This window comes from Protopterus annectens, chromosome 4.part0 (genome assembly GCF_019279795.1).
Source record: "Protopterus annectens isolate FY-2018-M chromosome 4.part0, PAN1.0, whole genome shotgun sequence".
Classification (NCBI taxonomy): domain Eukaryota; kingdom Metazoa; phylum Chordata; order Ceratodontiformes; family Protopteridae; genus Protopterus; species Protopterus annectens.
The window spans coordinates 1,901,587,942-1,901,601,323 of NC_056733.1; the positions used below are offsets into that span (position 1 = coordinate 1,901,587,942).

At 46.0% G+C, this 13,382-nt stretch overlaps 1 protein-coding gene across 1 annotated transcript in view; it reads left to right on the plus strand.

Annotated features, from left to right (window-relative positions):
• The window catches only part of CTNNA1 (catenin alpha 1), a gene marked incomplete in the record, with an annotated part of 2,307,982 nt that overhangs the window by 1,539,076 nt on the left and 755,524 nt on the right, over nt 1–13,382 (plus strand). Inside the window, 1 exon segment of the mRNA XM_044069565.1 lies at nt 10,175–10,267. Coding sequence (XP_043925500.1) covers nt 10,175–10,267 — 93 coding nt within the window.

Below are 13,382 nucleotides of genomic sequence, written 5' to 3' on the forward strand. Positions count from 1 at the left end.
ATATGATGACTGCAACAGTGAATACACTCTAACATCTACATTTATGGTAAGTGTACACAATTGTACTTTTTACTGAGGTAGGAGAAAGGTGAGATATTGGGTGGGCTATAGAGTTGGGTCAGTCCTGGGGGGGAGATAGCATAGGCATAATTTACTTATAAGTGATTCTTTACTGTGTTTCTGAATTGTAGTTTGGGTCTAATGAGTCTGATGTCAAGTGGTGTTGATCTTGGGTTTGTGAATGGACAGGAGATGTTGGTCAGAGCTTGAGTGTTCTTGCTGGGGTGTAAGCGGAGATGATAGATATGATGCTGGGGCAGAAAGTGGGCTGGTATAGAATAGAATGAATTATCTGAAGCTGAGAGAAAAAGATATGGGGGAATTCTAACCAGTTCAGTTTTTGGAGTACTAAGCAGTGATTAGAGGAGTGTGGGTAGTTCAGCAGCAAATTTAGCTACCTTGTTATGTGGACTCTAGTAATGAGAGAGGTCTGTAAGTTGGTGAGAATTTGAGAGCCGTAGAGACGGGTTGGGAAGTAAGTAGGCATGTGCTAGAGCTGTTTTAGCTTTACTTGAGAGAAAGTTTTTGTTTCTGTAAAGACCAAGTTTTTGATGTTTTCTTAATGTTACTTAGAACATGTAGGTCAAATTTTAGCTGATCCTCAATAATGACCCCTAGAAGTTTGGTGTGGTTTAGTAAAAATTAGTAGAAATGAAATAGAATAATAATCCATTCTCCTTCTATAACATTTTAGTTGTTTTAATGTACAAGTAAAAACATGTAATGAATAGGTCCAGCATTGACTATATATGGCTTTTCATAAAAAACAGCTTTTATTTGATAGAAATGTAAAAATATAATTTTGAATGACTTAGTAATATTATATGTGCATCTATTTTTCATTAGCTTGCTCATTATTTTAAGTGAATAGAAAGTACCAAAATTGTGTTAGTAGTTAAATGTGTTTGATAATTTTATTGGAAAATTCTTTATTTCCAGGCTGCTTTATGTAATATACTGATCCCTTATGCAGTTAAGATCTACTAATATACACAATTCTGTGTCAAAGAATAGAATTAATTACCTACTTTAATTCCATGGCCTTAAATGATTCTTTATTGTGAAAAAGATTTATTGGCGGCAGTAAAATCATACAAAAAATGCTAGTGTATATGGGACTCAAGGTGATTGCCTGTGTAAAAGATGTATTTTGGTAACTGTGTTATTTTGATTAGAATATCTTTAAATCTAATAATTTAACCAATTTATTATGAGGGTAGTTGAAGCATTTATGATGGATTCTGTATTTGCTGTCCCCGAATATTTTGGTTCATTACAGAATACATTTTGTGTATGTTGCATCTTCCCATGAGTTTCAATTAATAGTTACTGATGTTCATAGTCAGTGTTGCAGTGCTGAGTCTTGACTTCCTACCTTGCAGAAGCCAGTGGCCAAACTGAATACTAGAGTCTTTCACCATCTCCCGGCTGGGAGACGTCCTTTGCCTTCCATTGTCAGGAAGTCTGGTATATCAGCTGACACCATTTTTAATTCTTTCTTGCAGTATAGTCTGCTGCACAAGACTATTTGTGAGCATTGTCATTTGGCTTGAATTACTAGATTATTCAGATGAGTATCCAGTTGGATATTTTCCTTCTTTTCATAACCCTTTTATGGCTAATGTTTAAGAAAGTTAACTGCCTTTATCCATGGGGAAACAAATCCCCAAAAGGCTTCTTCTATTCCATTTTAGGGCTTCTGCACGAGATGCTAACTGTGCCTCTCTTTTGCTAGATTCAATAATAAAATCATTAAGCATTGAACCAAATTGCATTAGATTCAGATAGGGCTAGGCTTTGGCACACTATAGCATCCACCGGTTCCCATTCTGTCATTTAGAAAAAAACAAAAAGACAAGCCTCTGAAAAAGGATGTACAGAAGGGCAAAGACATCTCCATAACCAACTCTCTTGCCTAAAGAAAAATCTCGGGCAAGGCACTTTCCCAGCCCTCTGGTCCAATGCTTGTTAGGCCCAAGTCCTATGGCTCGTCTCCTGCAGAGGCCATCATAACTTCGGCAAAGTCCTCACATGCTGACATCGGACAGATGTTGGTTTGGTCCGAAGTTGCTAAGCAGGCTACAGCTTCTGTCTCCAGGGTATTGACAACAGAGGGTGAGGACAGTGTTACATTGGTGATAGGGAGGAATTGACTGGGAACCAGATAGAAGTCTCATCCACCTCTGTGACCCAAGTCTTCCCCCAAGCCTGAAACTCTTAAACTTAGAGGCTGGTAGGTTTTCCCCAGCCAACTCTGCAAGTCCCTTGCCTCCCCAACTCAGGTCTTACCACAGGACATAGTCAGTCTGGCCCCAAGACTTCATTAAGTTTAGACAGCCCACCCTGGAAAAAGAAACAAAAACAAGAAAAAAGTACCAAAAATAAAATCGAGTCAGAATTTCATGCAATAATTTTATTCTTAATCACGGATCTGGTATCCTAGAAAAGGAACCTGTGCCAGGAACCTCCCCTGGGAAGAGAATGAGGAGACAATCCATCTCCCTTAAGAGATAGTTTCCTCAGGATCAGAATGAAGAGCTGTCCTTTGTAAAGCATGTTCCCCTTCAGCAGTATGTACAGGCTGATTCAGAAGACACCCTGACCTCCCCCCTGAGGACCTGTTTGTGGATACCCTTCAAAGGATGAAGAGAATCCATTAATTGAGAGCCTAGGTAATTCGCTTAGGCTTAACTATAGCTTCTCCTACCCCTAGTCCTATGGCTATACCTGCAACCAACCTGCTGGGATGATGTCTGCTGATATATCTTTACAGCCCAATCCCATTTTTCCTGTCCCTAGGAGTCTTTGTAGTTTCTGTTAGTGCTGGAGTCCCACAAGGATCTTCATAAGAACACCATGATAGATCCAGTTGTGTTGAATCTGGAACCCTCCATGAGATCATCTGAACAGACATCCAAGAACCCCTTACCAGGTGACAGGGCTAATACACACATTGACTAGTTTGGCAAGAAAACTTGCACCTAGACTACCGTGGCTCTGAACTTGACAGTATACTATGCTCAAGTACTTTGAGTTAGTGCAAGAACAAATAGTTGAAGGCAGAGAGGATATGGGGTAGGAGCTGCCAGAGGGGCATGGGGAATTGTGCACTGTAGGCCTAAAAGGTATCCAGATACTTTCACTAAAATGTGGCTGTGATGCATTGGATTTGTCATGCATTATGACTGCCATTGGGGTCTGTCAAGAGGAGAATTCCCTGGCTGAGGGCTCGGGTCTTGTCAGGCAATGTTGAAGCAGAACTCCTAGCTGCACCACAGGATAGGGAGCATTTTTCTTTGAACTCTTAGCAGTGGACATGTTTTAGAGACTGGACAGAAAGGATAACGGGTGAAGTCTGTTAAAGTCTATCTTTTCCCCTGCCCTAGATATAACTGGAGCTGTTCCATGAAATCCTGGCCATTTTTGCCCAACTAAGGAAAAACTAAACCATCCTGGGAAAAGGCTATAGTATCAAAGTGGCAAACCTGACCAGCTTGTCAGACCTGGAGGAGGGTGAGTGGTCTACCCAGACCCTCCCATGGAGCAGCTGTGACCATTAATCACCCCCCTCCCCCAATCCTCTGTGTTTGGTGTACAGTGCTGTTGTAATCAGAAGGTGGGGAGGAAGGTGTGTGTTACAGGGTGTAGGTCTGGATGAGTTGTACTGCCCTCAGTCTTTGATCTATTATTCTGTTATACACCTGAAGATGAGGGGAAAGGATGTGTTTACACGGCGCATTTCTGATGAGTTGTAGTGGCCTCAGTATCTGGGTTCATGCTGCTTTTGCGTGTGGTAAAGTTACTTGTTTCTGATTTCATGGTTAAGTGTATCTCTTGCTTTTTGAGAGAGAGCAAGAAATCCCAATGGTATAGTAGATTGTCCTGCAAAGCATGAATAATTGACATAAAATGTGTGTATAAAACAGACTGACTTCATGTATGTGAGGTGCCTCAAATGGGAATTGTAACTGTCTAATTGTAACAAATTTGTTTTGTTAATGCAATAACATTCATTACTGTACTGTACTGTAGTATAATTTCTTGTGTAATCAGTAAGTGTACTTACTGGATGTTACCTCTTGTATACTCAGAGAATGTACTAGGTGCCAGGCAAAAATGCAACTCATTTTTTGCCTGACACTTTGAAGTATAATCATCAAAGTGTTTGTATGCTAAGATTGAAATTGTGTTTTGGAGAATTTGCTGTCTTCTGAAGTATGGTGATCATGGAGCTAGTATATAGAAGTAGCATTTCACAATGGAGATGTGGGCAGTGAAAACTCGTCTGCAAAAATTCATGTCAAGTGTTGGAATGCATTTTGAATTTCAGCTTGTGGATGTCCTTCAAGGATGCATCTGCAGTCATAACATATGGGTTGTCCTGCCTCAGGCAGCCCTTCGGTCGGCCGGATTCCAAAGTCTGGGTCTGGCCTCGGCTGATGTCGCACTTTCCCCGACGCCAGAGCGTCTGGGGTATAAAAGCATCAGCCGACGCCATTTTCCTCAGTCTTTCTTGCCGCGCGGTGCCCGAAGCAGAAGCTGTTCGCAAGTGCCGGTCGGTCAGATCCAGTGATTTCAGCTACCGAAGACTTCGAAAAAAGCTAAGTACCCCGTTGGGGACTCTTTCTTGCCTCAGCCGATGTCAGACAAAGTAAATAATTGTTTAACTTGTGGGAAACAAATACCTCATAAGGATTTCCATTCTTACTGCCTTCCTTGCTTAGGCCCAGACCACGACGTATCAGCCTGTTTAGCCTGTGCCTCCTTCAACCGAAGAACTCTTCGACGTCGGTCGGAGTTTGCAGAGGAATTTTTTGGAGCCGCTTTTGCTTATAAAATGCCGTCGGAGACTCCGACTTCGCATATGGTCAAAAACCGCAAGGAAAAGGACCGACACTCGCGGCCCGCGGTTTCGGCTGAAACCACGGCTAGGCCTACCGCGAGTGTCTCTGTTTCCGCCGAAACCGAGTCCTCGGCGATTCCTTCTTCCGAAACCATACTTCCAACCACCGAGGCCCGGAAGGCCCCGGCTGAGTCTGCTTCAGAACTACCTACCGAAGCTAGTGTACAGGAATTGTCCGACACCATACCTTTGGACATTCCTACCCCTGCACGTGGGGCAGCTAGGCCCCCTGCTTCCATGTCCATTAAGGCCTTTTCAAGGGCTAAAGCTGCCAAACTTTCTAAAGCTTTGCCTACCAAATCTTCCTCCCAGAGGCCTTCCTCTAGTTCACAGATCCTCAGCCTTGCTGAGGACCTTATTTCCTTAATTAGGGGTACACAACCTCACCCTGACACAGGGCCTCTCAACCTCCTCCAGACAAAAGGCCCAGGACTGACCCCTCTGATCCGCACTCCTCAGATGACTCCACTGATGGATCTGAGTTGTCAGACCACCAGGAAGGGGCTTACTCGCCTTACGAGGATTCAGATGCAGAGGAATCTATCCCTTCGGCCTCTCCTCCTGAGGAGTTTTCCTTTGGTGAGACTTTACACTCCATGAGAGAGCATTTTCAATGGCAAGGTCAGGATTTCTCTGATTCTAGAAAAAGATTAAGGACCTTTTTGCATTTGCCACAGCATAGGCCCTTAGCTATACCTCCTGTTCTGAATGTAATTGATGATGTGTACAATGATGTCAGTACAGCCCCTGATACTCTCCCTCCGGCCCCTGCCAAACCTGACAGATACTACAGGGTCCCGGATTCTCATTTCCATTTGTATAAAGCCCATTCTGCAGACCCAGAAACTATTTCTCAGGGCCCTAAAGAGGTTGCGGCCGCTACTGCGAAAAATCCTCTACCCTCTGACAGAGAGTCCAGAGCTTTAGAGAGATGGGGAAAGAAGGTGTATACTTCTGCAACTCTTTCTGCCAGGGCTTTAAACTGTCAATTTCATATGATACAGTACCAGGAGTATTTGTTAGATGAACTGAATAAGAAACTTTCTTCTCCTGAACCCCTAGACCGTAAATCCCTTCAGGATTTGGTACACAACTCACAACAGGTTAGTAATCATTTCTTAAAATGTGGCTATGATGCACTGGAGGCTTCATTTAGATCAGCTATGACTGGGGCAGTTATTCGTAGGCATGCCTGGCTGAAGGAGCAATCTTTGCCAGACCATGTCAAAGCTAAACTCCTGGATGCTCCAATGGAGAAACAAAATTTATTTGGCTCCTCTGCTCAGGAGATCTTAAAGGTTGAAGAAAAGGCAAAATCTGTGCAGACAGTTAAAGCTTTCCTGCAAGTTCAACCACCGAGATTCAGCAGAAACTGGCCTACTAAGAATTGGTCCTTTCCAGACTTGGACAGAGCCCAGAGAGGCAGGAACAGGCGCCCTAGAGGCAGAGGTCAATCGAAGGGCTCCTACAGAGGCTGTCAGTGGCAGCCTGCCAACCAGAGGAGTAGTGCAACAGCAACAACAACAACTACTACACCAGGACAGGGTCAATGACTTAACTTTGATTCCGCCTACCAGGGATCAACTAGAAGCACCCTTGGGCGGAAAGCTGGCTTTATTCTCAAAAAACTGGCATTATGTCACAAAGGATACATGGACACTGCAAATAATAGACAAACGATGCAGGTTCCACTTTCACACTTTGCCAAAAAGAGGCGGAATGCCAAACCTTCCACCAAATCAAAGGGCAGAGGCTTTAAAACAAATCAGCAAATTACTTCAGATGAAAGCTATAGAAAAGGTACCTTTTTCAGAACAAGGCCAAGGATTTTACTCCAGACTATTCCTTGTACCAAGAAAGGAAAATCAATGGAGGCCTATTCTCGACCTGTCCGCACTGAACGCTTATCTCATTGTGCCAAAATTCAAAATGCTGACCCTACAGCAACTTCTTCCCATGTTGGGCAAGGAGTCTTGGCTGGTGACTCTAGATCTCAAGGAGGCATACCTGCACGTCCTTATTCGACCAAACTGCAGAAGACACCTCAGATTTCTTGCAGGATCAGAGCATTATCAATTCTCAGCATTGCCCTTTGGCTTATCTACTGCGCCCAGAGTATTCACGAAATGCCTGGCATCAGTAATTGCACATTGCAGACTACAGGGAATTCAAATTTACCCATACCTGGATGACTGCCTACTACAAGCGGACAACAAGGAAATTTTGATAAAGGACTTGGCTTATGCCATACACCTACTACAGACCTTGGGATTCACAGTCAACATCCAAAAGTCAAGACTAGTACCATCCCAAAGGATAACCTTTTTGGGTGCAGATCTGGACACAACCACCCAAATGGCCTTTCTCACAGAAGAAAAACAAAAACAACTTCCAGATTACTTCATGACTCTGACAAGACAAACTCAGCTTACTGCAAGGAAAATCCTGCAGGCCCTGGGTTACATGGCATCCTGCATAATTCTAATACCACATGCCAGGCTGCATATGAGGAAATTACAATGGTACCTCCAGAGTGTATGGTCTCAGCACAGTCACAGTTTAGAAACCATGATACCAATCATTCCATGCCTTCAAAAGGAATTCCTGTGGTGGGCTCAGGCCTGCCAGTCCAACAGAGGGTTGCCTTTCAACAAACCAAAACCAAGGCAGACCATCACCACGGACGCCTCAGACCGAGGATGGGGAGCACACATGGAGGACAAATGTATCCAAGGCCTATGGCCTCAAGGACAGCTAAGCATGCACATAAACCAAAAGGAAATGCTGGCAGTGAGGCATGCAATCGAGGCATTCAAACCCTTTCTCCAACAAGGACACCTGCTAATAAGAACAGACAACACCACGGTCATGTGGTACATAAACAAGCAGGGAGGCACACATTCCTACCCTCTATGCCGGATGGCTATGAATCTGTGGGAACTATGCCTGAATCTCAATATACAACTACAGGCCCAATTCGTGCCAGGGAAAGAAAATGCACTGGCGGACAGCTTAAGCAGAACTACCGTGGATGCACACGAATGGATGCTGCACACAGACATCTTCCAACTCATAGCAAAGACATGGGGAATGCCGGAGATAGATTTGTTCGCCTCCCCACTCAACAATCAACTGAAGACATTCTGCTCAAGGACATACCACCCACAAGCTTGGAGGGTGGACTCTCTCTCTCTTTCAGCTGGAAAGCCCTAACAGTATATGCCTTCCCACCTCTCCCATTGATGTACAAGGTTCTACTGAAGATCAGGGAGGAACAGCCAAAAGTGATACTAATAGCTCCGGACTGGCCAAGACAACACTGGTATCCATTATTGAGAGGCATGTCTCAGGCAAAATCATGGCCTCTCCCCCTATGGCCTCTTCTTCTGACGCAGAACAATTTCAAGACCCTGCATCCCAACCTGAAAACATTGCAGCTAACTGCCTGGAAAATTCCTTAAACCCCAATCAAACTATTTTATCTCAGAGGGTGAAGGACATTATCCTGAAGGCTCGCAGGCCTTCCACAAGGAAGACATACTCAGCTAAATGGAAGAGATTTCTCATTTGGAGCACATCAAAGGGCATAGATGTCACAGTGGCAAACCTAACACATATCCTAGAATACTTAGCAGAATTGTTCCACAATGGCCTATCCTATTCCTCCATTAAGATTCATGCTTCAGCAATTTCAGCAGAATACAATGTGGATCCACCTATTTTCTCACACCCTCTCCTCAGACAATTTCTGAGAGGGATCAAAAATATTAAACCTCCAAGAAGGAAGACCCCCTCTACCTGCCTGGGATCTCAACTTTGTGCTGGAGAAAATGACACTACCTTCTTTTGAACAATCAGCATCAACGGATCTACAGTTTCTATCTTGGAAAACTGCATTCCTTCTGGCAATCACTTCAGCAAGAAGAGTATCTGAGTTACAAGCATTAATGGCAGTGCAGCCTTTTCTTATTTTCCACCAGGACAGAGTGTCACTAAGAACCAATCCTACTTTTATACCAAAGGTGGTATCTAGGGTATCCTTGAACCAAGCTATTCACTTGCCTACGTTCTTCCCTAATCCACAGAATAGAGGGGAAAAATTTTTGCACACCCTGGATATACACAGACAACTACGCTACTACTTGGACAGAACAAAAACTAGCAGAAAAACTGACCAACTTTTTGTAGCATATGCAACTGGGGTGCAAGGAAGAGCAATTTCCAAACAGACAATTTCAAAATGGATAGGAAATTGCATTCGCTTTTGCTACTCCTTTCATGGAAAGACAGTTCCTGAAAATATCAGGCCTCACTCCACAAGGGCCACGGCCACCACTACAGCCTTCCTACGGGGGGGTGGCTACCAAGGACATTTTAGAAGCTGCTACTTGGAGCTCCGTGCATACTTTTGCCAAGCATTACAATCTACCTTTATACTCTAGATCCAGAGCAGGGTTTGCAACTGCAGTCCTGCAGGGGATCTTAACTACACCATCCTTTTCTTAGTACCTCCTCCCCTAGATTGGCTATGGTATTCTACCCATATGTTATGACTGCAGATGCATCCTTGAAGGACATAGTACAGTTTTGTACCTACCATAAATGTAGATGTCCGATAGGTATGCATCTGCAGTCGGGATTACCCTCCCTCCTTTCCCTCTGTGGTATTCCTAGGGTGCTTACCCCTCTTCTAGCTAGCTGGGGGAATCTATTATGGTGTATTTGTTTGTTTATACATGTATATAATTTGCAAATGTTTGGAAATTTTCAGTATTTATCCAAATTTAGCCTTCCTAGAGGGCACCTGGCATCTGGGGCAAGAAAAACTGAGGAAAATGGCGTCGGCTGATGCTTTTATACCCCAGACGCTCTGACGTCGGGGAAAGTGTGACATCAGCCGAGGCCAGACCCAGACTTTGGAATCCGGCCGACCGAAGGGCTGCCTGAGGCAGGACAACCCTTATGTTATGACTGCAGATGCATACCTATCGGACATCTACATTTATGGTAGGTACAAAACTGTACTTTCTCAATTCTGTTATGACTGCCACTTTATAATCTGGATCAGAAATGAATTAGTTTTTGTCATGGAACCAAATATACCACTGCATACTTCACAGGCAGTGGATGAAGTAGATTTATTAAGGGTATTGCAAAGTGCTTTACCAGAAATTTAACCATACTTCTCCCATGTTGACCTTGTTTCTTTAGGTGGCTAATCTGGCTTGCTCCATTTCAAATAATGAAGAAGGCGTGAAGCTGGTTCGCATGTCAGCTGGTCAGTTGGAGGTTCTGTGCCCTCAGGTAAGATTCAGAAATATGCAAGAAGTCAGAAGGCTTCAAATATGTAATATTAGTCAAAATGTATGGAAAAGTTTATCAAGTCTTTTAATATGTTGTGCATTTAGATGAGTGTGGAGTCTTGAGACAGTGAGATCTATGTAATGCTTGTTAGTAACACAGGAAAACCCCAACTATTTTTGCTACCACTACAGACTATATTGGGCTGGCTGACTGTGCAATTTCATTTTGTCAAGATAGCACTTGCTGAGAATGAGCCGCTTTTCCTAACTGTATTGTGACTTTGCAAGATGTTCCAGTAAAGTGGTCTGTGGCAGTTTGATGGCAGCTTCCCTAAAAAGATTTTTACTTTTTTTTTTTTTGACCGGTACATTTTCAAGTGGTGTTATCTGTTTTATTCTCTCCCTCATGAAATTAATTTTATGCAATAATTATAATCTGAAGTAGTTAACTTCATTTGATTAGCAACCTGTGGGTATCCGATCCAACCTCGTATCCGAGCCGGCAGCTTTCCAAGCTAAAAGATCCGAGCTCTCAGCTCCTCCCCTTTACCCGTAATACCCTGCTTACCTCCCTCCAGTCCTCAGATCTCGTTTGCCGCGCCTTCTGACAGCTTAAGTGGAGAGCTCTTGGCATTGGTGAGAGTGTCTAAAACTATTTAAAACTCTCAAAGTTTTTTTTGTGTGTGTGAGTCTAGTAGGCCCTTAGTTTTCTGTATCTGTATTTTTCGTAGTTTTTTTGTGGTAAATTGTGTAGAGTTTTAGTTTTTTCCCTCCCCTTTCTTGTGTGTGTGGGCGTGTTTCAACGTGCGATGGCTGAGGGGCCGAAGGCCATTTTTTTCTAAATGCACTGAGTTTGGTCATAAGCTGTCCCCAGCGGATGGCCACACTCAGTGCGTTCTCTGCCTGGGGGTGGCCCACTTGTCTTTGGGCTGCCAAGTGTGCGCAGCCTTTAACCCCCGGGCTGTGAGGGATAGGAGGAATAAGTTAATCCTGGCGGGACTCTTTCCCGTGGATAATTCTTCCTCCTCTCCCTCAGCGGCACCAGCTGCGGCTGTCCAGCCTTCAGCTCCCCCCTCCCTTGGCAGGGACTCAACCTCCCTCTGTGTCCCAGGGAGAGGGGGACTCTTTTTTATAGCGAAGAGAAAAGGCTTGGGGAGAAGGACCGGCACAAGAGCCACAAGTGGCGGGCGGAGTCTCACCCCTCTGCTCCGCCTGCTAAATTAGTTAGCTCTCCCAGGAGGGTCTCCGGTTCTTCCCCCTCTCGGCTCCATTCTCCCCGCTTTTCTCCAGAGCCGGAGGAGGAGTCCCGGTCTCCCTCGAGGTCATCTAGGTGGCCTTCCCAGCCCGCCTCGATGACCTGTTCAAGGTCTACTCGAAGTATGTCTGACGCTGATATGGACCGGATGATGCGTCGATTTCTGCAGGCCCAAATGCAGATGGAGGTGCTCGTGTCTCCCTCCCCCCTCCGGGGGGGGGGGGGGCTTCGCCCCTTTCTATGCCCCAGTTGCTCCTTCTTCAATTCACTATCGGGTTTCGGAGTCTTTGGATCCAAGCCATCTCGGATCCGGGGAGTCAACGCCGACCGTACCCTCGAGCGTGTCGGATCCAACCTCTTGGGGCCGAGAGCCGAGCTTCGGATCTGCAGGGGTCAGTGTGTCTTCAGCTCCGTTCTGGTCGGAGCACACTACCCTTTCGGATCTGATCGCGTCAACTCCGACTCCGGTCCTCACATCGGAGCCGAGGGGGCTACTCTCTGAGCCAGGGGTGAGTAGCTCGCTCTCGGCTGTAGACGTGGTGGAGAGGGTGCTGTCAAGGAGTTCCAGGTTCCCGGTCCGGGCTGCGGATCCACCCCTCACTCCCTCGCATTTGGGCCTGTCATCCATCGTCCGGCCCCAGGGACAGCCTGCGCCAACGCTCCAGTTGGTTCCCATAGTGGAACAGGACCCCGTTGGTGAGGCCTCCTCAGACAGTCCCGCCAAGGAGGTCCCTCACAAATGAAAGTGCAAGAGGAGGCACTTGGACTCCCCCGAGTCCCTCATGGAGGACACAGACTTAGAGGAAGGGGAAGGTTCCCCAAGGTCACCCCTGAAGACGTTTCCTTTGGGGACATTATGGAAATGCATATTACAGGGGGGTGGTCAGCCCAAAAACCTTCCTCTGATGAGTCTGTGTTTCTGGAGGCGTTCACAGGCCCATCTACCTCTTGGGCCCCCCCCCCCCATTGATCCCCTGGTAGACTTGATTACTACCAGGGCTTGGAAGGAGCCGGACACTGTGGAGCCAATCCCTAGAAGACCGGACAAGATTCTTAGTCCTCCCCCTGACAAACAGGCATGGAATAAAGGGTCCCCAGTAGATGCCATGGTGGTGGCGGCTGCCACTAAGAAGGAACTAGCACAAGAAAGTTCCTCGGTCCATCCCCCTGATAAGGAGTCTCGGACGATGGACCGTATTGGAAAGCGGATGTTTGCTTCAGCCCCCTTTTCTATAAGGGTGCTGAATTATCTGGCACATGTCATTAGACTCCAGTGGGATCTGATAAAAGAATATGCTGGAGCTCCCCCATAGTCCATGGCAGCCGAGGACAAACGGACTTTCTCGGCTTGCATGGCCACTCTAAAGTCAATTTCTAACACTTCCATGCGGCTTCTCTCCCATGCCATGGAGAGAGCGGCTAGAGCCAGCGGGGCAGGGGTCGCCTTGTGGCACCACGCCTGGCTTCGCCTTTGCGACTACAGAACCCTTCAAGGCGTCCTTCACGAACGCTCCCTTTGATGGTTCAACGCTATTTGGCAAAACCGTCCGTGACATGCTGTTCCAGAGCGAGAAAGACGGGAAGGTGCTGTCTGCCGTCTGGATCCGCTTCTTGAATCCTCAAAGGTCCTTCTCAAGGAACCAGAGAGGACAAAAGATGATGTGGTTCTGGAAGTCCCAGGAGTCCCATCCCACTCCGGACCCTTCGTCCTTCAGAGGCAGAGGAGGACAAGGTGGACGCTGGCCCAGAGGCAGAGGGGGGGGCCAAAGAATTTCGGGTCCAGAGAACCCTTCTCAGACCGACCCGCACAGCAGCCTTGAGGGCTTGCCCAGCTGTCCCTCTCTGCAGGCAGTCGGGGGCA